Raw genomic sequence first — 26,046 nt, forward strand, 5'->3', positions numbered from 1 at the left:
AAATCTTGAAAATTTCTCTGAACTTCTCTGGTCTTACCTCAATTTCCCAAACGGTCATGTATCATCTTTGAAATTCCTGATTTTTTTCAGGAATTCTTGGATCATCCTGGAGTCTTAAAAATGTTCATGAAGTTTTAGAATTTTCTTTAATTTTTTTCCCTAAAATTCATGGAAATGTCCTAAGGTTCTCTGATCTTCCCAAAAGTTCTCGAAACTTCTCAAATCTTGAAAATTTCTCTGAACTTCTCTGGACTTAGCTCAATTTTCCAAACGGCCATCTTTGAGGTTCCTGATTTTTTCAGGAATTATAGGATCATCCTGATGTCTTAACCATTTCCATGAAGTTCTAGAAACTTCTTTAATTTTTAGGAATTTCCCTAAAATTCATGGAATTATCCTAAGGTTCTCTGATCTTCCCTGAAGTTCTCGGAACTTCTCAAATCTTAAAAATTTCTCTGAACTTCTCTGGACTTACCTCAATTTCCCAAACGGCCATCTATCATCTTTGAGGTTCCTGATTTTTTCAGGAATTCTAGGATCATCCTGATGTCTTAACAATTTCCATGAAATTCTAGAAACTTTATTAATTTTTTTGGAATTTCTCTGAAATTCATGAAAATCTTAAAAAATTCTCTGAACTTCTCTGGACTTTGAAGTTCTTGGTTTTTTCTGGAATGCTTGGATCACCCTGAATTCTTAAAAATTTCCATGACGTTCTAGAAACTTCTTTGATTTTTTTTAGAATTTACCTGAAATGCATGGAATTGTCCTAAGGTTCTCTGATCTTCCCTGAAATTCTCGGAACTTCTCCAAAGTTCTAGTAATTCTCGTTCTTCTGAGTTCTCTGAACTTCTGTGAAGTATTCAAAAAAATTCAAGCTTTTTAAACATCTCTGAAACTCTTTGGACGTCTTGAAAATCAGAGATCTTCTTAAAATGCCCCACTATTTTTTTTTTAATTATTTGATTTGCAATGATCTTCCGTTACGTTCTCTCAATTCTCAAAACAACAATTAAAATATTTCGCATGTTCCTGATCTTTCCCGACGTTCTCTGAAATTCGATGAAGTTCCCACATTTCCATAATTTCATTGAATTCCCTGGAATTTCCAGGGAATTCATTTGAAAATTTTAAACTTCTGAAAGTCACCGCAATTTACCTGAAAATGTAACGAAAAAATAAATGTCGTTCTAAGATATTCACTTTAGTTCTCATAATTTTTCTAAAATTATGAAAACAAATTCATCATCATTTTAAAATTTCCCAAAGAGCAACTTTCCTGATTTTTAATGTGCCTTTCTTATGTTATTGACACTACCACAAAGATCTCTGGACTTTCCTCAAGTGCTCTAGACTTCCCTCAATTTATCTATATATGTTAAAAGTCCTCGTAATTTTCCTGATGTTAATTTAATTGCCTTGAAGTTCCTTGGTATTTATTCCATGAAAAACCAGTAACTTTCTATAAGATTTAAAAACTTATGGAACTTCGCCTAAAAATTCCAATTTTTCCAGAATTTCTCTGGACATCCATGAAGTTTTCTAAATTCTCGGAAAACTCCTAGGAACTCCATGAAACTTCCTGCAATTTTCCTTAAATTAATGGAACTGCTCTGAAAATCTCTGATCGTCCTTGAAGTGCTCGGAACTTCCCTGCATGTAATAAATCTTACTGAAAATCTCCAAACGTTTCAGAAGTTCACTGATCTTCGCTGAGGTTCCTGCTATTTTTGAAACTAAGGAATTCCATTTGAACCTACTTACAATTTCCTGATGTTCATGATTCTTTAAAAAAAACTACAAGGGACAACCCTATGGGGTGGTACGCAAAATGGTGGCGTAGGACTACGTGGTCTTATATAGTAAATATTATTTGTTAACTGCAGCAGGAGCTTGTGTTTTGTGTAGGAATAGGAATTTGAGCGGGTTTCACTCTGTTGATACTCTTTAGTATGACGCGCTTGACATAGATGTTCCATAGCAACTCATGAAGAGCTACTGATTTCAATCAATAGCGGTGCGGCTTCTTCCTCCTTCTATGGATGCTCATGTGGGCTGCAGCTCGCTGCTTGCGGGGAGCTTTTTGTTGTGTACTGGAGAACACCACCACTCACCACGCGGTGATTGAATAAACACCGTTTGGTGAGACCGAATGGAATTCAACTTTGAAATCCGTGTTAGGGAAATCGCTTTTCGCAGGCAATCGGTGATAATTTTAATTATCAAAGCAACAGTTGCACATTCGTGCAATTTTCAATAGTGACATTTTGACAAATGATAAAGTCTAAAATTTAACAGATGCGTTGAAATATATCTAATCGATTGGTGATAAAATTATTGAAATTGATCCAGGGGCAGCTGAGTTAATAGCGTTCAAAATCTTTCATAATTTTGCTACATGTTCCATTTTCGGTTTTCACAAAGTGTACCCCATATAGAAATCGTAGACGTAGTCCTACGTCAAAAATAATGAAGCTCAGAGATTCCTGGAACTTCTTTAAAGTTAATGCAATTTCCTTCAAACTGATTGAACTGAAGTCAATTGCATTGAATTGAAGTTCCTTCGGATTCCTTGAAGTTCTCGTAGTTTTCCTTAAGTTTTAAAAGCTCATAGAACTTTGCCTAAAAAATTCAAATGTTTTCTGAACTGCTCTGCATATTCCTGAAGTTTCCTAAATTCTCGGAATATCTCATAATTCTCCATGACACTTTGATTTTTCTAAATGATTTCGGAGCATCCCGAAAATTTTCTGAAGTCTACCGAAGTTCTTGGTGCTGTCCGGAAATAAATGGAAATAGCCTGACCATCCTTTGAACTTTCCTTATGTTCTCTAGGCTTCTTTGAAATTCCAGAATTTTAAATAAAGTTATCTTAAGCTCTCTGGCGATCTCTGGACTAACTTGAAATTCATGGAAAGTTTTTAGGGCTCTCGAAATGTTCCTAAAGGTCATGGAACTGTTCTGTATTCATCGGATCTTCTGCTTAGAGAACTTACGCTTACGTTTAAAACTTCCCGGAAAGTCTGGAAATTCCTGCAGTTCTTGGAATTTCCGTAAACTTATTGGAACCGCCTATAATATCTCAGTAATTCCCCAAAAATCTCTAGACCTTGCTTCTCGGAGGTACTTAGAATCCACAATTTTCTTTAAGTTCTCTTTACATCTCTGAAGGTCTCTTGACTTTCCTGAAATTCTCAGTTCTCAGAACTTCTTAAAAGTTTCTGCACTTTTCCTGAAGCAAATGGAATCAGATTGAAGTTCTATAAGCTCCCCTTTCAAAATTATTCAGTTAGTTAGCAGTTAGTTTATGAAAATTCCTTGAAATTATAGTCATTTCTTTTATGGTTCCTCAGACCTTCCTCAAAATTCCAACAATGTTTGTGAAGTTAATGGGACTGCCCTGAAGATCTCTAATACTTCTTGAAGCTCACGAAGCTTCCTTGAAGTACTCGTAAATTTAGTGATTACTTACTTAACGATCCTGCGCACCTCCAGGGGTGCAAAGGGCCTTTGTGAAAGATTTCCATCCTGGGCGATTACTAGCATAGGCCTTGACCTGTGCCCAAGTCAAATTTCGGTCAACGTTCTTAATTTCACTGTTAAGGCTCCGCCGCCACGAGCCTCTGGGTCTGCCTCTGTTGCGATATCCTGCTGGATTCCAGTCCAGTGCTTGCTTGTCGTAGGTGTGTGGCCGAGCCACCTCCACTTCCGTTCACGAATTTCTGTCTCTATCGGCTTGCGATGGCACAAACGATGAAGCTCGGAATTTGAGATCCAAATGTGGGGCCACCAGGCACAAATTATGTACCGCAGGCTTCGGTTGATAAACACTTGCAGCTTCTGAGTGTTCTGCGCTGATACACACCATGCTTCACTGGCGTAGAACAGCACAGACTTCACGTTCGAGTTAAAAATTCGGATTTTGGTGCGTCGACTGATCTGATTCGCTCTTCGAACATTTGGAAAACTGGTAAAAGCAGCCCTCACCTTCTTAATCCGTGCACCTATGTCGCTCTTGGTGCCGCCGTCCGACGCTATCTGGCTGCCAAGATATTGGAAGCTTTCGACTTTCTCCACTGCCTGCCCAGCTACCGTGAAATTGGAACGGTTTTCCGTGTTGACATCCAACGATTTGGTCTTGTTGACGTTGACGGTTAGACCTGCTTCAGTGGAGCATTCCACAAGGTCGTCGAGCTTACTCTGCATGACAGAGCGCCGTTGTGCTAATAACGCAACATCATCAGCCAAATCGAAGTCGTTGAGATGCTCCATGGCACAGCAACCCACGGTTCGCTACACGGTCAACGGCTCCAACCATGATCTCGTCGATTACGATGAGGAACAGTAGCGGTGATAATATACATCCTTGCCTCACACCCGCGATTTCCCGAATCGGGTCAGACAAAGCTCCGTTGTGCAACACTCTGCATGAGAAAGCCTCGTACTGCGCTTCGATGAGGTTGACGATATTATCTTTCGTAGGTAATGAATACCAAGTACAGGGACTCTTGGAACTCATTGACCTGCTCCAAGATGATGCGGAGCGTGACAATATGGTCCACACAGGATCTTCCAGCACGGAATTCTGCCTGTTGTCGTCGGAGAGTCGCGCCGATCTTCTCCGGTATCCGGATAACTTTACGCAGAACTTTGAGTTGGATCCCCCTTCTTGGAGACTTTTACCAAGACGCCCTGCATCAAGTCGTGGTGTCCCAGATATTGACGAATAGTTGATGCAACATTTGTGAGGATAGCATGGGGTCAGCTTTGAGCATCTCTGCTGATGCGATCGACCCCCGGGGCTTTGTTGGACTTCATACTTCGGATGGCTGCTTCTATCTCCTGCAATGATGGAGCTTCAGTGTTGATCATGCCGAGAAGTTGATGGTTGGTTGACCGTTGAAACTTGGAGAAGTTGTTCAAAGTGCTCAAACCAACGTTTCAACTGGTCAGTGGGGTCGGTGAGCAACTGTCCAGTTGCGTCTTTCACAGGCATCCTTGGGTTCATCCGTACTGATACTGGTATTTACTGATGATGATCTGGAAATGACCTAAATATCTTTAAGATCTCGCTGGACTTCCGTGAACTTCTGTGAAGTTTCTGAAATTTTTCTGAAGTTCACTAAACTTCCCTGAAGTGTTCTAGACTAATCTTTTATTTTCGGAACTTCTTGGACGTTACCGAGATTCTCCTGAAATGAATGACACTGCCCTAAAGTTCTAGAAATCTACCCGAAGTTGTTGGAACTTCCCTAAAGATCTCGCTATTTTCGTGGTAGTCATGGCACTGCCTTGAAATTTTCAAAGCTGCCTCGAAGTTCACGTTGCTTCCCTGAAGATCTTTAAATGTAAAACTGAAATGTTGATTGGCAACAACTGTAAAGTTCTTGTAATCTTGCTGAAGGTAATGGAACTGCCCTGAAGCTCTTTGATATTCGCTGAAGTGCATTATTCTGAAATCTATGGGACCGTATTGCGATCGGAACTTACCCTTTGAGATGCAGATTTAAATTTGCCCGTAGCCCTAGACATTCTTGATGTTCTCGGATCAACCCTGAATTTTAGGAACGTTCTTGTAGTTCTGCTCCTTAAAAATTTCCGTAATTTTTCTGATGTCGAACTTTTTTATGAAATGAAAGGACTCGAAATATCGTTTCCATATATTCGGTAAAGTTGGAAAACGGCTCAATGCTCGTCAGTGTTGCCATGCATGATTCAGTTTTCCACCATTAGACGGCAACACTGCACGATTTAAATCGAAAAGAGCTCATTATCTCGGCATCATTTCACGGTAATGACTTCGACGGTTCAGCAAAGTTGGAGTACAAGCCAACGTTGTTGCCGTGAATTATTGTAAATTATACCGATAGATGGCAACACTGCTCGAGTAGACTCAAATAAAGCTCAATATCTCAGTTTCGGTACAAGATAGCTAATTCGGGTGTTCAGGAGAGTTGAAGAATCAGTCAAGAGCCAGTCAGGGTTGCAATGAATGACTTCAAATTATACCGAAAGATGGCAACACTGCTCAAGTAGAATCAAATAGAGCTCGATATTTCGGTTTCGTTTTAAGATAGCGGTAACAAAAGTTCTGCAAAGTTGGAGTGGGCGAGCCACCCAGGTTGACCATGAAAGACACATATTTCTAGCGTTAGATGGCATCACTGCTTGGGTAGAAGCAAATGAAGCTCAATTTTTCAGTATGATTCCAAGGTACTGATTTCAAGTATTCAGAAAAGTTGGAGTATGGGTCAAGAGCCAGCCAGAGTTATTGTGAATGTCAAGCAATTCTGTCGGCAACATTGATCGAGTAGAATCAAATAAATTTCAATTTTTCGGTATCGTTTCAATGTTCAGCAAAATTGGAATATGAGTCATGAATTCAGGATTTTCATCACTGATTCTTAATTCTGCCGTGAGATGGCAACACTGTTCGAGTAGAATCAAATAGAGCTCTATATCTCGGTATCATATCAAGCTAGCGGCTTCGAATGTTGAGCAAGATTGGAATATGATTCTTTGCTCGTTCAGGATTCCCGTCAATTTTACCGTGAGTTGGAAGTGTTGCCAAGAATGATTCTTTATTGTACCATTACACAGTGGTCCAGAATGCCGATTTAGGTGGAATGATATGCTTTGAGCCTGAAATTGAAACTTTAGACTAAAAGTCTCTTCTACAAAGTTGTTCCTTATAGTTAGGGCCTTATTTTTATGACAATGAATTCTAGGGTGGTTCGTCTTATCATTAAAATCAAAAATCTAACTTTTTTGTTTGAATCTATTAAGGTATACATTTCTCGGCAAAGTTATAGCTGAGCTAATTTCAAGCAACTTTGTTCTAAACAACTTTTTTGTATCTCTTAAATTGGCCAATTTAAAACTATTTTCTTGAATTGAGTTAGGGTGGCTCTAAAAAACAGTTATTTTGCTCTAGTTTTCTTATTTCGAATTTCTCAGCAAAAGTGTTTTGATTTTTTTAGAGCCACCCTAACTCAATTCAAGGAAATAGCTCTAAATTGGCCAATTTAAGAGATACAAAAAAGTTAGAAGGGTTGTATACTAGATACGAGTGCAGGGTTGGCGTTGGATAACGTCTGTTATGTGTTGTACTTAATTGTGTATATTATATTTTAGGAATATTCCTTAATAACTCTTTTGCGAAAGTTTGGTGGCCCTGAAAAGGGCCGTTTTGTTGGGCTGATGTTGTTGACAATGATGGAACGGGCGACCTTGTTGGACGCTTATGTAGTAAAACAGAAAATATCAGAGGTGTCAGATACTCGCATACGTACGTTAAACTCTTTCTTGATAATGTTGTGGCCCTGAAAAGGGCCATTTTTCCAACGCGCTCGGCGTAGTTGCCCTTGCGGAGCAGACGGTGAATACGACCGACTGAGAACTGCAGCAGCTGGGCATTCCATGACGGTGGCCCAGTATACCGGAGCACTGGCACCAACGCACTCGGCGTAGTAGCCCTTTCGCCCCCAGGCTCTGCTGCCGCTGCTCTGCTGCCGCTGCTCTGCTGCCGTTGCTCTGGTACTGCTGCTCTGCTGCTCTGCTGCTGGGTCGACGATCGGATAGACAATGATGGAACGCAATGGGCGACCTTGTTGGACGCTTATATAGTAGAACAGAAAATATCAGAGGTGTCAGATACTCGCATCTGATGTCTCGGTTGGAGAAAGTATAAGAATATAAAAAAATCAATCGATTTTCACCATCTTTAGACAATGGTTTACTTTTAACCATTTTTCAATAGTTTACAGAATGAAATCAATAGTTTTGAAACGTTCAGCAAATTGCTAGAAATATTTCCAATCGATTGATGCCATTATCTCGTAAATCTATCGAGAGACGGTTGAGTTATTATCGTTCAAAATCTTTTAATTTTTCGTAACGCATCCAAAATGTTCTTCTTCTTATTCGCATATCAAGCTTATTGCTTTGTGCATATTAGCTTATTGCGTGCTCTCAACTTAGTGTTCTAAATGCACTTCCACAGTTATTAATTGAGAGCTTCCAAAATGACTGCTTTCAATTTTGTACCCCCGTATGTTGTCGAAAGACGTTATCCAACGTCAAAGTTAAATTTTTTGATTTTAACGATAATAGTAACCACCCTAGAATTCATTGCCATAAAAAATGAGGGCCTAACTATAAGGAACAACTTTGTAGAAGAGACTTTTAGACTAAAGTTTCAATTTCAGGCTCAAAACATATCATTCCATCTAAATCTGCATTCTGGACCACTGTGCATTGGCAGCACTGCTCTAGTAGAATAAAATATAGCTCATTGTCTCGGTATTGTTTCACGGCAGTGACTTCGAATGTTCAGCATAGTTTCAAAAATCGGTATAAATACCGATAAATCGATATATCTGGAAACGCTGTGCTCACGGTTGAAAGAAGGACAAGTCTACTGCAATATTAACCAAAGCTTATTTATGGAAAAATTTCACAATTAGTGACACGTAGAATTACAATTCTATGCAAAATTACGAGCAGCAATTAAAAGGAGTAATCTTTGGTTTCGATTCGTAACTATTATGCCAAATGTCCACTATCCCAAACATCCGTATGCCAAATGTACCCAACCCCTTTGAATAGCCTCACATTCACTAAACTCATTGTTCCCTTGCCAGCCAAGTCCCAGCTACAAACCGGACCGTGCCTCCACCGAGCTGCTCAACTTCCCCCGCCACGCCGGCATCCGAGAGGCCTCGCTGCTCCTGGTCCGCGAAAAGAACGGCCGCTACACGCTTCTCCGGGAGCCCCTCTACCTGGACCGGTGCATCGTTTGCACCGAGCACGACTGGGAAGACTACTTCGAAGTGCAGGAGATTCTCTCGAAGGAATCGTTCATTTTCAAGGTACGTGTACGTTCGGGCTTTTGATAACCGAGCAATTCCACCGGGCGGTGGCGGTGCTCTCATACGAATCATATCATTGTTCTTTTTCATTTGCATGTTTTCCCTGCTGCACGTGTGGTTCTTATCTCGTGAAATATAAACCGAAATCCCAAAAAAAAAAAAAATCCCCAGGCGGAAGATGGCAGCAAAACGAAGCAGTGGTACAGCCAGCTGCAGTATCATTCGCAGGGCATGGGGACCTGGCGGAAGCGGCGAAATGCGCTGGCAAACATCATGATTAATGGAATGATGACACGAACGTAGAGTACCTTCCAGTAGTAGTTGGGTCGTCAGAGAACAACACTTGCTACTTGCCAACAGCAGCAGCAGCCAGCCGTGCGCGGTGGGTTCGATTGAGATTTTGTTCAAATGAGGAGTTTTTAGAAGTGGAAACATCTCCCATCGACACACCGTCGCTCCGACGCCGCTGGAGCAAAAGTAGCAACATCCGAAGAAAAACGGATAACGTAGAGCGATGCTAATAAATTTCTTCCTTTATGCTTTTTTTCGCTATCTTTCTGTAAGTTTTTCAACACATTCTGTTTGCATGTATCAAGTTGCTACCTTTCTTCCGTACTGCTCATTGTGTTTAAGCTCGATGTTTAGTTTTCGTTAGGTTTTGTTGCTTTGGACTTTTCTCACATTTTTTTTTCGTGTAGATTTTATGCCCTGTATTTATTATCATTATTATACATTAAGCAAATACGAGAGTTGATTAGTTGGGCTCGACAAAGAAATTTGAATTGTACAGAATACGATGATCGAAATTCTCCTAGTGCTCTACGACGGAGCAGGCATCAATATTTATTAACTTTGATCCCCCCTCCCGAAATGAAAGAAAAAGAAGCGATACCCGAAATTTGATTAGACTACAATCGACGATTAGTGTTTAGTATTTAAATTATATCCTTCCCCTGTTTTAACGCGTTTTTTTCCAAATTAATCAATCCTCTTTTCCAATGTATTTTATCGAGCAATTTTTTACCTTCTTGGCACTGTTCTTGAAAGTGATGCGCATTCAGTTGAGCGTGAAGGGATTTGAGAAATTTGTCCGCACGATGCTAGGTTTTAACGACGCGAACTCTTATTTACTAATGGAAAAAATCACAAAACTTAGGTTTTACTAGCGATGATAGCCGATAGGAAAACAAATGGAAACGATCCCGAAGTTCTTATAAAATGAATTGCAATAGTAATATGAGCAAAAATTTATCGGAAAACTCAATAAATAAAAAAAGGTTCAAAATGTTTAGCCGCGTCGAGTCTGACTGCTTCCGAAATGTCCCTCATGGAACTCGCAATCAAACGTCAACATCGTCGTCAATGGGTTCTCGTCCAACGCGTGTGCAAATCGATTCAATTCTATCAACAGCATTCTCGGAAATTCTATGCCGTCCTATTGATGTATGTCTTTCTCGGCAAACAGAAATGGCGCTCGTTCCACGTATTAATTCAAAAATATCTAACATTACTTGATTTCCTCGAATCCTCATATGGGAACGAAATTTGGATGCCTTCCGACGAAAATGGATGGAGGCTCATGGTCACCGACTATGTGTTCGAACTTGTTTGGAACGATGTACATTTACTTTCTCTCGCGAATTTTCTCACTCCACGTCATCACATTAGTCGTCCGTTCCTCCGTCGAGAATGATGCTTTATTGGGTGGAACAAATTGTCAGTAATGCTGCACACGGACGATGAGATCGACTCAAAATTGGGTTGAATTCGAATCAATTTTGCTAGTGAGTAAAATTTTCCGAGCTTTTCCAGAAAAATCTACTGGAATATGAGAAAAATCGACGAAAATTGTCCTCATATTCGAGTTTTTCCTGGAAAATTTTGTTTGTGCGTAAATCCACGTTTTTGGGTCGATCTCATCGTCCGTGCACGAGGAGCATGAGAGGTCTCGACTGTTTTTAAATCAATGGAAGGGTACAGAGTTTCGAACATTTTTGTATTATATAGGTATAATAGTTTTGAAACCTTTTTTACCAGAAGACGTATACGAACATTTTTTGGTAATTTTTTGTGCCATAACTATTTGCTCAACCGATTCTCATTCTCATCTCATTGACCTAGCAGAATCGTTGCTGCAACATTACATTGAACGGTATGTTGATATATATGGAGAAGATTACATCACAAGTAACGTTCATAATCTCAGTCATCTTATAGAAGATTTTAATCGTTTCGGTATCCTGCCAAGTTTTACTGCTTACCCTTTCGAGAGTAAACTATATCAGATTAAAAGTTTAATTCGAAGTGGACATAAACCCTTAGCTCAGGCGGCAAAGCGAATAAGCGAACTAAATCAGCTTGAAGAAAATTGCAAACCATGTAACACAGTTCATGCAACTCCAACGTTGAAAAAACAAATTCGTACACCTGATTCTGATGATATGTTTACTAAAGTTGACTTCGAAACATATTCATTAGATAACAATGCGGCCAATACGTGGTTTCTTACTAAAAATAATCAGGTGGTTGGTTTCGATCACGCTTCTCAACAAAATGGGAATATCTTAATTTCGGGTAGTCCACTAAAACATACCAGCGATTATTTTGCAACACCTATAAAATCAAGCCATTTACACGTCTTTAATTCCAGTAGTAAACAAGCTGCAAAAACACAATACACACTATTAGACATAAAATGTAAGATGGTAGCAATACTTATACCGAACAGAAATGTAGGGATGGTATTCATACCACTGCTCCACACAATACATTAAAAGTGATTATTAGGTAAGTTGAATATTATTTTTAAATACGGTAAATAAAATCCATCATAACGTTTATGTTAAACCATTCATTGTATAATTACATTGTACATTCGATTTCTATTTATAGGATGGTTCATGTGACTCTGTGGTATTCGCATTAGGAATATTGTTTGCGTTGGTCCAGAACCAGCCCCGGATTTGTTGTACTTCATTTTTGTAGGCCTGGTCTTATGCTTCGACGTCAGGAACTTTGAGGAGAGTCACTGCTTACTGTTCTTAAGGATCGTTTTGAAGAATTTGTCCCAATCAAGCTCCGAAAACTGATTGTCAGCTTGTACAATCAAATTCAGAAACAGCGCACGTGTGTTTTTGAAGAATTTCAATGGTACCTTTGTCGTAGCATCTCCACAAGTTGACGGCTCCTGCTGTGAATTTCCATCAGCCTGTCGCATCATTCCTGTCCATGAGCATTGAGTGAGAAACTTTCGAGTGAAAAAGTAATCAATTAACTTGTAACAATTTAACGACGCCGGTGGTGTAGTGGTAAGCGTGATTACCTCTCACCCCAGCAGGCCTGGGTTCAATCCCAGTCGGCGCCGCCGGGATGTTCTGAGGCATAACATCTCTGATCACGCCTTCCTTCGGATGGGAAGCAAAGCCGTTGGTCCCCGGTTCATGAGTTGATGGGTCGATAGGTAGGGTCCAGGTGTCGGAGCTGCCTTCCTGGCACGTCGGTAGCATTGGTGCTCAGCACGGAAAACAAGATCGACGGAAAAAACAAACCAAAGAAAAAAAAAACAGTTTCCAAGTTTCCATTGTTAATTCCATCGTCACCAGTCAGTAAGAAGATTTGAGATGATTCATTGTGTTCTGCTATTCCCTTCGTGTGAACATTTTCCGTGACATAGAGCAGTTGTTGATCATTCACAGGAGCTGTAATCTACGATTGAAATTATGAATATTTCTCAATTCTTAATAAAAGAAACTACTAGATTGAAATACTCACACATGCATTGTTGACAGGATTGGATTCAGCGTTGCTTTCCGCTTCAAATTCTTCTTGAGTGTCCAAGAGGTTGTTAAAGTCTTTCGCTGCAAATACTTTCCTTGAGGGCTCACGACACACACGCTTCTTTGGAGGTGCCAGTGGAATATCTTCCACTTCGGTATCATGTCGTGTTTCCATCCGATCAAGTTCATCATCAGCTTCCTTACGTGTCTTAAATTCCCTTTTCCTGGCACAGTTCATCTTTTCCCATTTATCATCTGCAGTGGATGTTTCGATCTGGGACAATTTTCCTACCAGGTGCTTTTTCGGCCACCGCAAGATCCCATTGGCTTCCCAGCCACTAGGTACAACACTAAAAATTTCACAAATTTCCCCGGCTTCGATCGTTTGAATAATTTTGAATGACATCCTGAAAACGACTAAAAAGTCATCGAATAATACACTTAAATGCAATTTACTTACGCGACATCAATTAGGACAACAAACAAAAAACGGAGAATATGTGGAGTGTGTTTTTTTTTTTATTAATTACTTTATTTATACAGGCTCAATCGAATAAACTTTACAGAGCCGAGTTATCATTTTTGTTATACATTATTGATTTCTTATATTTAAAGTTAAAGGAGCTGGACCGGATACTCGCGGTTGTCTCGAGGTTAGTGGGGATTTACAATTTTTTTTGGATGGGAAAAGAGAGAGGGAGGTTTGAAATGTGGTTTACGATACAAATATTTAATTAATCCTAATTTCTATTCATCTTGAAAACAAACATAAAAAAAACCCACACGTACAAAATACAAACTAAACACAAGGTTAATAAAACTTACAATCTAATGTTAATATTCTTAAAGTAAACATATATGAGTTTCATAAACTCCAGATCGCGTCTAGCCAAAATATCCCGAACTGGAACATAAGGTTGTCTACCTCGAGCCCGAAGGGAATCGTACAGTTCAGATCTGACTCCGCGATGCTCAGCACAAGACCAAATAATGTGATCTGCGTCCTGGTAACCTTGTCCACATTCACAGAGATTGCTGTCCTTCAGCCCAACACGGAACAAATGAGCGTTTAACGAATAGTGATTGGACATGAGGCGAGACATCATACGAATGAAGTCTCGACCCACATCCAACCCCTTGAACCAAGAACTCTTCGACACCTTAGGGATGATCGAATATAGCCATCGTCCCAAACTCCCTTCACTCCACTTATTCTGCCAGCTGACGAGTGACTGTTGACGATAAATGAAGAAAAATTCATCGTAGGCGATTTGTCGATCGTAAATATCGCCTTCCATAGCGCCCACCTTAGCAAGTGAGTCAGCCATCTCATTGCCCGGAATCGAGCAATGAGATGGGACCCATGCAAAGGTGATGAAAAAAGATCTTAAAGATAAAGCACTTAAAAGCTCTCGTATTTTCATGAGAAAATACGAGGAGTGCTTTACCGGCCTCATAGAGCGAATAGCCTCGACAGAACTGAGACTATCCGTAAAAATAAAATAATGATCTGGTGCAAGTGAGGCGATCGTTTCTAGCGTATAATGTATTGCCGCCAGCTCAGCAACATATACGGAACAAGGAGCTTGAAGCATTCGAGAGGCGCTATGAAATTCGTTAAAAATACCAAAACCAGCGGACGACTCTATTAGTGATCCATCTGTGAAGAACGATCTTGCGGAATCAACTTGGCCAAACTTTGCAGCGTAAATTGACGGAACAATCATGTAACGATGATGTTCTGGGATCCCACGAATCTCCCGCGTCATAGATAAATCAAAACTAACTGAATTGCCGAAGTCGGAGAAGCATACACGATGAGGATTATGCTGTGAAGGGCTGACATCCTGTGTTATGTACACGTAGTACAATGACATAAAACGAGTTTGAGGGCTCAGCTCAAGAAGCTTTTCAAAGTTTTCGATTACCAGTGGGTTCATAACTTCGCAACGGGTGAGGAGCCTGAGGGACAATTCCGAGAACCGATCCGATAGTGGCAACATGCCCGCCAACACTTCTAGACTCATCGTATGAGTCGAGTGCATGCATCCTAACGCGATACGAAGACAACGATACTGGATACGTTCCAGTTTGATGATGTGAGTTTTAGCCGCCGACTGGAAACAAAAACTACCGTATTCTAAAACCGATAAAATCGTTGTCCGGTACAACGTTAGAAGATCTTGCGGATGGGCTCCCCACCACGTTCCGGTAATTGTTCGGAGAAAATTGATCCTTTGTTGGCATTTTCGTCTCAGATACTCAATGTGGGATCTCCAGGTGCATTTTGAATCGAACCAGACCCCAAGATATTTGAAGGACATAGAATGAGTGATCGGTTTACCCAAAAGTTGAAGCTTCGGTTGTGCTGGGCTATGCTTCCTAGAAAAAACGACCAACTCAGTTTTCTCCGTGGAGAATTCGATACCTAGCTGAATAGCCCAAGTAGACAAATTGTCTAAGGTATCCTGTAAGGGTCCTTGCAGGTCGACCCCTTTGGGCCCTGTCATAGACACTACGCCGTCATCTGCAAGTTGTCTCAACGTGCAGTTGTCACTTAGACAATTGTCAATTTCTCTGACGTAGAAATTATACAAAAGGGGGCTTAAACATGAGCCCTGGGGGAGACCCATGTAACTAAATCGAGAAGCTGCAGAGTTTCCATGAGAAAAGCTCATATGTTTCTCTGACAGCAAATTGTACAAAAAGTTATTTATTAATGGAGAAAGGCCACAAGCGTGGAGTTTGTCTGAAAGGACTTCAACGGATACTGAATCAAAAGCCCCCTTGATATCCAAGAATACAGAAGCCATTTGCTCTTTTTTAGCAAAAGCCAACTGAATTTCTGTGGAAAGCAACGCGAGACAGTCGTTCGTTCCCTTGCCCCTACGGAATCCAAATTGAGTATCTGAGAGTAGGTGGTTCGTCTCAACCCATTTGTCCAAGCGAAAAAGGATCATTTTCTCCAACAATTTTCGAATGCACGATAACATCGCGATGGGACGATACGAGTTATGATCTGAAGCGGGTTTTCCAGGCTTTTTAATGGCTATAACTCTCACTTGCCTCCAATCATCCGGAACAATATTGAGCTCCAGGAACTGACAAAACAAGTTCAACATGCGCCTGGGAGGTTCTTCAACAAGTTGAACTTGATTCTATCAGCCCCCGGAGCCGAATTGCCACACGAAAGGAGCGCGAGTGAGAGCTCCAGCATTGAAAAAGGCTGACTGATCTCGTCTACCGAATTCGTCGTTTCGCGAGGAATCATCTGTGCCGGCACGGAATCAGGGCATACTTTTCGCGCGAACTTGAGAATCCAACGATCTGAGTACTCCTCGCTCTCGTTGTTCGAAGACCGGTTACGCATCCTTCGCGCCGCGTTCCAAAGCGTATTCATCGACGTTTCGCGCGATAATCCGTCCACGAATTGCCGCCAGTATCCGCGTTTCTTGGCTTTGATGAGGCTCTTGAGTTCGCGTTCAAGAGCCGAGTACGCTTCGAAATACACGGGTGTTCCACGTTTCCGGAAAAGCTTAAACGCGTCGGACTTTTTACGATAAACCTCAGTGCATTGGTGGTCCCACCAAGGGGAAGGAGGTTTCCTACGCAAAGACGTTCCTGGAACCGGCCGAGTTTGAGCTCGAAGCGCGCTGTCCAAGATCAGATTGGAGAGGAAGTTATATTCCTCCAACGGTGGAAGCGCTTCTACCGACGACACGGCTTCCTCTATCGCGGTCTTGAACGTTGTCCAATCGATATTACGGGTGAGGTCGTACGCGACGTTAACGGGTTCCGACGGATTGAACCCACTGGCAACTGAAATTTTGATCGGCAAGTGATCACTACCGTGGGGATCCTGGATCACATTCCACGTGCAATCCAACGATAATGAGTTAGAGCAAAGTGTGAGGTCTAATTTACTTCCATTCGAAGATGGTCCAGCCAAACGTGTTACTTCTCCATTGTTAAGAATTGTCATATTGAAGTTATCACAGAGGTCATATATCAAAGTAGAACGGTTGTCATCATACAGTTCCCCCCAGCCTGTACCGTGGGAATTGAAATCTCCCATGATCAACCGTGGAGCAGGAAGTACCGAACATATATCTGAAAGTTGTTTTCGATTAACAACGGCTCTAGGAGGAATATAAACAGAAGCAATACAAAGGCTCTTACCTTTAATAATAGCCTGACATGCGACAACTTCAATACCTGGAAATTGTGGAAGATTCACTCTATAGAAAGAATGGCACTTTTTGATCCCCAAAAGTACCCCTCCTCCACGCGAATCCTCACGATCCAGTCGAATAATGTTAAAATCATAAAAAGGAAGATCTATATCTGAAGAGAGCCAAGTTTCACAAAGAGCAAATGCATCACAATCATTATTGTGAACTAAAAACTTAAAAGAGTCTAATTTAGGAATAAGACTTCGACAATTCCACTGTAGAATAGTGATCAAATCCCCGACCTCGTTTGGAAAATTATCCATCGAAGGAAATGATTGCTGCAATGAGGGGCCACTTCAATGTCAATTGCTTCAAGAGGGTCTTCACAGTAGGAAGCATTACCAGAACAATGCTTTTGAGAGGATCAGAAATATTCAGGTACTTGAGAATATCGTCCACAATTTTATCAAATGAGAACAACCCAGATGAAGAAGGGGCTTCTGTTCTTAAAAATGGGACATCAGGGGTTTTGGATGTCCCCGGGAGAGGTGGAAAATCCTGGGTATAGTCAGTTCTTCTGAATCCAGGAGGAGTAGAAACTTCCTTTTTTCCACCACTCCTTGATTTGGGCAAGCTGATTTGGGGTTCTACATTCTCAACTTTCCGCGAACGGATGCGTTTTCGTTTCCGTGCTGAAAAACAGAAAGAAGTTCCCTCCTCAGCCAAGTCAGAGTCAGTCTCGTCATCTGACAAAAGAGAAAAGGGATTTTTGTCGATGGTCGATGGCGGGGCCGTCTTAAGCATTTCTGCAAAAGACTGCCGGGAACGTTCCTTAAGTGAGCGTTGTAATTTCTCCCCGCGTTGTTTGTACACCGGGCATGACGAGATACCATGAGGAGTTCCCTTACAGTACACGCATTTTGGTGCGGTAGCTGCACAGGTGTCATCCCCATGCTTCTCTCCGCATTTGGAACAGCGTGCCTTGCTGCCACAGTGGGAGGCCGTATGTCCCAACTGCTTACAGTTTTGGCAGTTCATGACCCGGGGAACGAACAAGCGCACAGGTTACTTCTCAATAACATTTAATTACATCGCGATATTTTCATTGTACAGTTCTACGTAAGTTTGTCGTTTAGAATAATTAATAAAATCAAGATGGAATCGGAATCAGCAACAACAATTGATTATAAGACCTTTTCATTGTGATAGAAGCATTGAACTTGTGGCGATCTTACATAAAACTTATCTGTCTTGAATATCAATCACTATAATTTTATTCAAGCTATACTGATCTTATTCAAGAAAACAACAAGGTTAAATGAACTTATCATGCTCCTCCATAGTTCTGTGCAAGAAATATTAGTCTTAAGGGGGTATTCCCAATCTTTTGCCTTTTTTCGGCCTGTTTTTCAATTAATTTTTTTTTCAAGGAAAATGAATAGTAATGCGCCTAACTCTTTGGGATTCTTGTTTATTGAACATTAAAGTTTACAAATAAATTTTTTTCGACACAAAAAAAGACATTATTGACGTCACAAAATGGCGGCAAACAGACCCCTGTTCGCCGCAAACGCCTGGACGGGCGAAGACTTTTCTCTGGAACGGCTCATCTGAAACAGATTTCGTGATGAAATTAATAATCTGCATAAGATTCTCTGGAGCTTCTCCCGTTGGCAGCAAAAAATCTTGCAAATTAACAAAATGGCGGCCATATGAAAAAACAGGCGATTTTTAGCCCGCTTTTTTGCAGCTTTAAGGTGCTTCAAACAATGTTAAATGTTAATATTTTTGGCTGAAAGTGGGAGAAGCTCCAAAGAATTTAATAAGGAACAAAATGCGCAAAGACTCAAGTCAATATCTCTTATAGTTTCTGAGAAAAATCTTCGCCCGATAAAAAAAATGTGGTTTCGAGAAAAACGCGTTTAAAGTTTTGACTTTAGTTAAAACCATTTGGGGGTTCTTACCATTAGTCAGCTATGCCTGGACACCGAATTCGCTGATCGGAAAACGGCTCTGGGGGATGAAAGTATATAGTCTAAAGTACAAAAAAACGTGAAAAAAAAAAATTTGATTTTTTGAAAAAAAAAGATCGGGAATACCCCCTTAACAGAATCTTGAGGGGGGTTTATTCCAAACCATTGAAAATAATGGCGATAATACTGCTTTTGACATTCTCGGAATGGTAGCCATTAACACATAAATGACAATAATAATCTTTTGATTTCAGTTATCCCAACTGATTTTTACCGTTCCTAATAAGGTCCTGGATTTGACAAAGGAATCTGTACAATTCCGTTCAAAATCATAAAAAATCTGCCTGTTTCAAATGTATCATTTTGCCAATAATATTTTTTTATTTTTAAATAAATCGATATTTATGCAATATCATCGAGGCGCGTTCGGTTTTTCGAATTTTTGTATTGCTTAACGACGGCAAAATAAATACAGCATGGAAAATCGCTGAACTACAAGCTCGAAAATGATCGTCTTTGTTAGTACGTCCATGTCCAATTTTTATTCACATCGTTATTGGTAAAGGAATACCATATAATCGAAGAATTTATAACTCGAACAGATTCTTCCATCTAGAAACAAGCTGTCTGTCTAGCAAAAACTGGAACATGTGAAATAAACTTATCACGTACTGGAAGCATTCTTGAAGAGAAAAAACATTAAACTATGGTAACTTGTCGTAGTTTTATCAGAGGTTTGAAGAGATCTTGAATGCCATTATGAGCATGTATCGATAGGAATGTCAAGTTTTAAGCGAACCTTAAAAACTAGTATTGAGAGCCTTCTTTAGTATGGGCCTCCTTCGTCTTATGAAGGTTTTATGGCTGTTTTGGAGTAGCTTTGTAGAATAATTAGTTTTATGTTCGGTTTTATAGAACTGTCTTGAAAACTTCTTCAAGTGTACCATAAAATTCATTTTGTTACTTGGGTAGCCTATTGGTCCCAAGTAAATCGATTAACGCACCCCATTCATAGAGGTAACTCTAAGACAAGTAGGTCCCGAAGAAACGTGCTCAACTTTTTGGCTCACCTCTGGTACTATCTTCGGTCCCAAGCTTGTCGAATCACCCCTCGAAACATAGGAAAAACCAATAACCCCTCATTTTATCTGTCAAACTTTCATAGCGAATCAAAACAAACATTGCGTAGTACTAGCATTTCGACTAGAATAGGGTACGTTAATCGTTTGCTTGGGACCAATAGGCTACTAAAGTGGTGAGCCAATTTAAAATCGTTAGTTTCGTATTGATTGTTGGTAAAACCCCCATATCTTTTCGAAATACATGAATCACAATAAACAATACAATTACAACGAACATTAATCAAGTCTATAGCATAAAAAAAGTTATCCTCCTATATGGCATAGAGTTGTCCGTGAATCAGGTAGAAGTCCTCGTCATGCAGTTTAACCGGAAACAAAAAATAAACAGGCAGCACAATCCTTCACGTGTACATTAAATGGACAGCTACTCACCTTCTCAGGAGTCTGCGTTGAATACGGTGACGAAAGATTTCCGCTGCACAGTTAAAGTAAAAAAAAAACTCGTAAAACTCGTTGAAACGCCCAGACATGAACCGTATTGGGTCATGCAAGCTGTAGTTCGCAGCACGAGGTCCAAGATGCAGGAAACTCCTCGACCGAAGAACTCGTTCGGGTGCGTAGATTTCGAATTCAGCCAAGATTCCTGGAGAGTCGATATCACCAATAAGTACTTTCGCTGCGAACACGGCCTGACTAATCATCCGCCTATGTTCAAGTGTATCAAGACCCAGGAGTTGACAACGATCTTCGTACGGCGGAAGGTTCACAGGGTCATTCCAAGGAAGGTGACGAAAGGCATACCGAACAAATTTCCTTTGAACAGATTCAATCCTCGCTATCCAAACTGCTTGACACGGGCACCATACTACCAACAATCAATACGAAACTAACGATTTTAAATTGGCTCACTACTTGACTAAAGGGTGATACGGTCAAAATTTGGTCAAGGGAAAACGCGTGTAAATCGGTGAAATCGTTTATTTAAAAAATCAAATTAAATTTCTTTTTCAAGTTCAATTAGTATAAAGTTCAGGAAAAATATTCAGTTAGGCTTCCGCTTTTCCAAATCCGAATTGCCGGGTCTTACGCTTGACCCCTGCCATCAGATTTTGTACAGCCACCTTGTCCACCTTCTTCGCCGCAGAAAGCCAGTTTGCCTTGAACTGCTGCTCGCCCTTAGCAGTTTTTTTGGTCTTCTTTAGGTTCCGCTTGACAATAGCCCAGTATTTCTCAATTGGGCGGAGCTCTGGCGTGTTGGGAGGGTTCTTGTCCTTGGGAACCACCTGCACGTTGTTGGCGGCGTACCACTCCATGGCCTTTTTACCGTAATGGCAAGATGCCAAATCCGGCCAAAACAGTACGGAACAACCGTGTTTCTTCAGGAAAGGCAGCAGACGTTTATTCAAACACTCTTTCACGTAAATTTCTTGGTTGACAGTCCCGGAAGCTATGAAAATGCTGCTTTTCAAGCCACAGGTACAGATGGCTTGCCAAACCAGATATTTCTTTGCGAACTTTGACAGTTTCATGTGCTTGAAAACATCTGCTACCTTTCCCCTTCCTTTTTCCGTATAAAACTCCTGTCCCGGAAGCTGCTTGTAGTCGGCTTTGACGTAGGTTTCGTCGTCCATTACCACGCCGTCAAACTTCGTCAGCATCGTCGTGTACAGCCTCCGGGATCGCGCTTTGGCCGTCGTATTTTGTTTATCATCGCGATTTGGAGTCACTACCTTCTTGTAAGTCGATAGTCCGGCTCGTTTTTTGGCTCGATGCACGGTTGTAGACGATACACCCAGCTTATTTGCGGCATCTCGGAGAGAGAGGTTAGGGTTTCGCTTGAAACTACCGGCAACTCTCTTTGTCGTCTCAGCGGCTTCCGGTTTTCGATTTCCCCCCGATCCAGACTTCCTGGCTGTCGACAAACGTTCCCCAAACACTTTAATTACATTTGCAACGGTTGATTTGGCAACTTTTAGCGATTTTGCCAACTTTGCGTGCGAGTAGCTCGGATTTTCGCGATGCGCGAGCAAAATTTTGATACGCTGCTCTTCTTGCTTGGACGGCATTTTGACAACTGAAGAGTGAATTCCAAAATCAAAATAGGAGCAACATTCTACACACACACACCTTCAAAATGAGGGGTGTTCAGGTTTTTTAAATGCAAAATTGAAAGAAATACGTCAAGTTTATATTGACCAAATTTTGACCGTATCACCCTTTAACCTATTGGTCACAAGCAAATTGACTAACGTACCCCATTCTAGTATGAATTCCAGTTCTACACTATGTTTGTTTTGGTTCGCTATGAAAGTTTGACAGATAAAATGAGGGGTTAGTGGATTTTCCTATGTTTCGAGGGGTGAATCGATTAGCTTGGGACCGAAGATAGTACCAGAGCTGAGCCAAAAAGTTGAGCTAGTTTCTTCGGGACCTTCTGGTCTTAGAGTTACGTCTATGATACTAACATTGAAATGGCATTTGAAGACTTGACGACTTTGGCAAAGTTGTTCATCTTGATAAATTAAACAACTCTTCTTAAGACGTCAAAACTCCACAGCCTACAGTTGTGCAAATGTTGTTTAAGCAACTTTGCTGAAAATACAAAATGTTTAGTTCTTACATATTACGAGATATATATCGTTTTTCGTGAAAGGCGCCTTTAAATCATGTTTTTTAGAATAACTGTTTTTTAGACATCCTACAATTTTGATTACTTGTTCAACTATATTTTGCATATGTTAAAACACATGATTTTGCTATACATTGCAACTCATTATCTCTTGAAAAAAGTTATTCTTAAATAATCGATAGTTTTAGGGGTATTTGCTACTCAAATAACTTTTTCCGGCGCAAATTGGCGCAGAGATCTAGGTAGGAGTCTGAATCTATGCTTATTTTACTGCTGAAAGTTATAAAAACATATGGCAGTACGCGATTTTTTAAACACCTTTGAACAAACTATACCCCTAAAATCAATGTTGAATGCTGAATGCTTATAATTGTTTTAAAATAACTGTTTTGGCCAACTAGTTTTATTGCGCTTACTTATAAAGCAATATGAGGATTTGTTTTTGGGTTTTATAAAGCCAATTTGTATTGTTTTTTTTTTTGTACTTCAAGGTAATCTTAAAAGTGAAAATAGCATAAGCATCAGTTAGTTTTTAAATAAGCTTTATAGGGGTTTTGTAGATAGCTATGAGAATGTTCCATGACTTGCATTGTATATGACCGTCATAAAGCTGTAGGTAATGGTTGCAGCTGCAATAAAACCTTTATACATTTTGAATATAGCCAAGCAGCTCTAGATTTGTTACTTGGGTAAGGCGCTTCATCGCTCGTCGAGGAGCTCTAGTTCAAATACACTGAAACCTCCGTTTACGAAGTCTTTTTTTACGTAGTATTCAATTTACGTCCCTCTTTTTACGAAGTAAATTCCAAATAACGAGTTCTTTTTTGTGATTTTGAGAAACTGGATATACTGTGAAATACCCCACAATATGGGCCTTGTTGGAATCGTAGTGACGTGTAAGGACCGGAAATCGATGTGTGACGCCATTTTTAAATCCAAGATGGCGGCTTCCGGTTACAGAGAAACCTGGAAATTCTGCCAAATACCCCACAATATGGATATTTTTGGAATCGGAGTGATGTGCAGGGACCAGAAATCGATGTCTGAAGCCATTTTGAAATTCAAGATGGTGACTTCTGGTTACATAAAAACTTGGAAATTCTGCCAAATACCCCACAATATGGGTATTTTTGGAATCGGAGTGACGTTTAGGGATCGGAAATCGATGTCTGAAGCCATTTTGAAATCCAATATGGCGGCTTCCGGTAACGAAAAAGCTTGGAAATTCTGTCATATGACCCACAATATGGGTATTTTTGGAATTTGAGTGACGTGTAAGAACCGTAAATCGATATGTGACGCCATTTTGAAATCCATGATGGCGGCTTCCGGTTACAGAAAAATTGGCAATTACCACCACGTCACCCCGATTCTTAAGATACCCATATTGTAGATTATTTAACATTATTTTTATGTTTTTATGTAACCGGAAATCGCCATATTGAATTCCAAAATGGTGTCAGACATGGGTTTTCAGTCCTAATAAGTCACCCCGATTCCAAAAACCCCATATTGTGGGGTACTTGACAGTATTTTCCAGTGTTTCTGTAACCGGATGTCACCATCTTGGATTTCGAAATGACGTCAGACATGGATTCCCGGTTCTCACAGGTCACACCGATTCCAAAAATATCCATATTGTTGTGTATTTAACGGTACTTTTCAGTTTTCCTGTAACCGGAAGTCGCCATCTTGGATTTCAAAATGGCGTCAGACATCAATTTCCAGTCCCTACACGTCACACTGATTCTTAAGATACCTATATTGTGGGTTATTTAACATTATTTTTCAGTTTTTATGTAACCGGAAGCCGCCATCTTGGAATTCAAAATGGCGTCACACTAGAGACGTCAGACCAGGAAGCGCTTACGCCGAACCATTTCATTCTGCTTAGTTCGGATGGATTAAAGCAAACAGAGAAAGCTCCTACGCATGAAGGGGAAACACTTCGCAGCGGATGGAAGCTATGCCAATACATGCTCGATCAGTTTTGGTGCAGATGGATTCGAGAGCATCTACCGACGAGCAACCATTGTGTGGTCCTTCTCATTGTTCTTCATCAGCAGCTCTTTCGGTCGATGCGTCGTCGACTTTGTAAAGCAACCGTGTCGTGATGAATGTGTGAGTGCGTTTTGCGTCCATTGCTGCAATGGAAGCGCTCTGACCCCTGTTGGCAATACTGCCATACAATGAAACCACTGGAAGTGGCTCCCGTTCTGATGGAGGATGCTGTTTGGATAGCGGAAGATAAAGTGTTTATTGTGTTGTACCTTTTGACTATAGTTTTAAGATGTATTGTGTAGTGAACAAGAATCCTTGGTTCTGTAAAGTTGATTTGGATGAGCCTTATCAAATAAATTGATAAACAAAAAAAAACTTTCCTTAACTTCTAGGAACTTTACTGAATTTCTACCAAGTTTTCTGAAGTTGTAAATATTTCCCATATTTATGTTCACTGATCATCTACTTAGTTCCTTCAGAATCTAGAAAATTTTCCAAACTTATTCTAACATCCCATAAATTAATCGCAGTTCACTAAGCTTCCGGAAAGTTCATTGAAATTTATTGAAGCAAATTCTCTGACAAACAGCTACGAAGTTGCCTAAACTGACAAGAACATCCCTGAAGAACCCAAGTAACCAACATGCTCGATAAGGACCCTTTTTGCAATATAAAACTGATATACGACTGGTATAAAACTTAGAAGGTCTTATTTTGCAAAAGGGTCATTATCGGGCTATTAGCGGACTTCGTGGTTACTTCGGTACTTAGAAGCTTGCTGAACTTCTTCAATATTCCCTGATGGAATGTCTTAAACTACTAGTAAATTTTGTTAACTTCAACAACGTTTCCCTGAACTTTATCGACATTGTCTGCACTTTTATGAAGCTACACGAAGTTTCTCAAGTTGCTACGCAATTCGCTAAACTGCTACAAAGTTCGATGAACTACTGTGAAGTTTGCTGCACTTCTATAAAGTTCCCTGCACTTTTAAGATTTTATTTGATTCTCCGCGAAGTTCTATGAAGTTTCCTGACCTTTAACGGAATTCTCTGATCTATTCCAAGTCAATTAAATTTTAACGAAGTTTCATGAAGTTAAAAGAAAATTCCTGAACTTGAATGTAGTGCCCTGAAATTAATAAAAAAAAATCCCTTAACTTGTGTGAAGTTCCCCGAGGTTGAACGCGTTTACGAAGCTTTCCCATTTTTTTACAAAGTTTCCTCTATTTTTAAGTAGTTCTCTGAAGCTCTACTTCGAATTTCTACTAAGTTTCCTGAATTGCTACAATGTTCCCTGAACATCTACAAAGTCTCTGAAGTTTTTCGAAGTTCTCTGAAGTTTAAGAAAATCCCTGAACTTTAACAAAGACCCCCGCATATCTACGACATTTGCTGAATTTCTATAAAGTTCACCAAATTTCTTGAAAGTTATTTGTTTATTTTTTATATAAATTTTGCTGAATTTCTACAAAATTCGCTGAGTATCACCAAAGTAAGCTGAGTTTTTACAAAATTCGCTGCACTTCTAGAAAGTTTCCTGA

The 26,046-nt window shown here is 40.3% G+C and overlaps 1 protein-coding gene and 1 pseudogene across 1 annotated transcript in view; one reads left to right on the forward strand and one right to left on the reverse strand.

The window, feature by feature from the left end:
* RhoGEF64C (Rho guanine nucleotide exchange factor at 64C) overlaps positions 1-10,124 on the forward strand; it is a 670,047-nt gene extending 659,923 nt beyond the window's left edge. Inside the window, exons 8-9 of the mRNA XM_065230356.1 lie at positions 8,643-8,870; positions 9,042-10,124. Coding sequence (XP_065086428.1) covers positions 8,643-8,870; positions 9,042-9,173 — 360 coding nt within the window. The 3' untranslated portion in view covers positions 9,174-10,124. The remainder of the gene's footprint in view (positions 1-8,642; positions 8,871-9,041) is intronic.
* A 1,597-nt stretch (positions 10,125-11,721) lies between these two features.
* On the reverse strand, positions 11,722-13,052 carry LOC135708659 (uncharacterized; annotated as a pseudogene).
* Positions 13,053-26,046: the final 12,994 nt, after the last annotated feature.

Source organism: Ochlerotatus camptorhynchus, unplaced genomic scaffold, assembly GCF_037179485.1.
Source record: "Ochlerotatus camptorhynchus isolate MF236.1 unplaced genomic scaffold, CSIRO-AGI_Acam_v1.1 ptg000330l, whole genome shotgun sequence".
Taxonomy (NCBI): Eukaryota; Metazoa; Arthropoda; class Insecta; order Diptera; family Culicidae; genus Ochlerotatus; species Ochlerotatus camptorhynchus.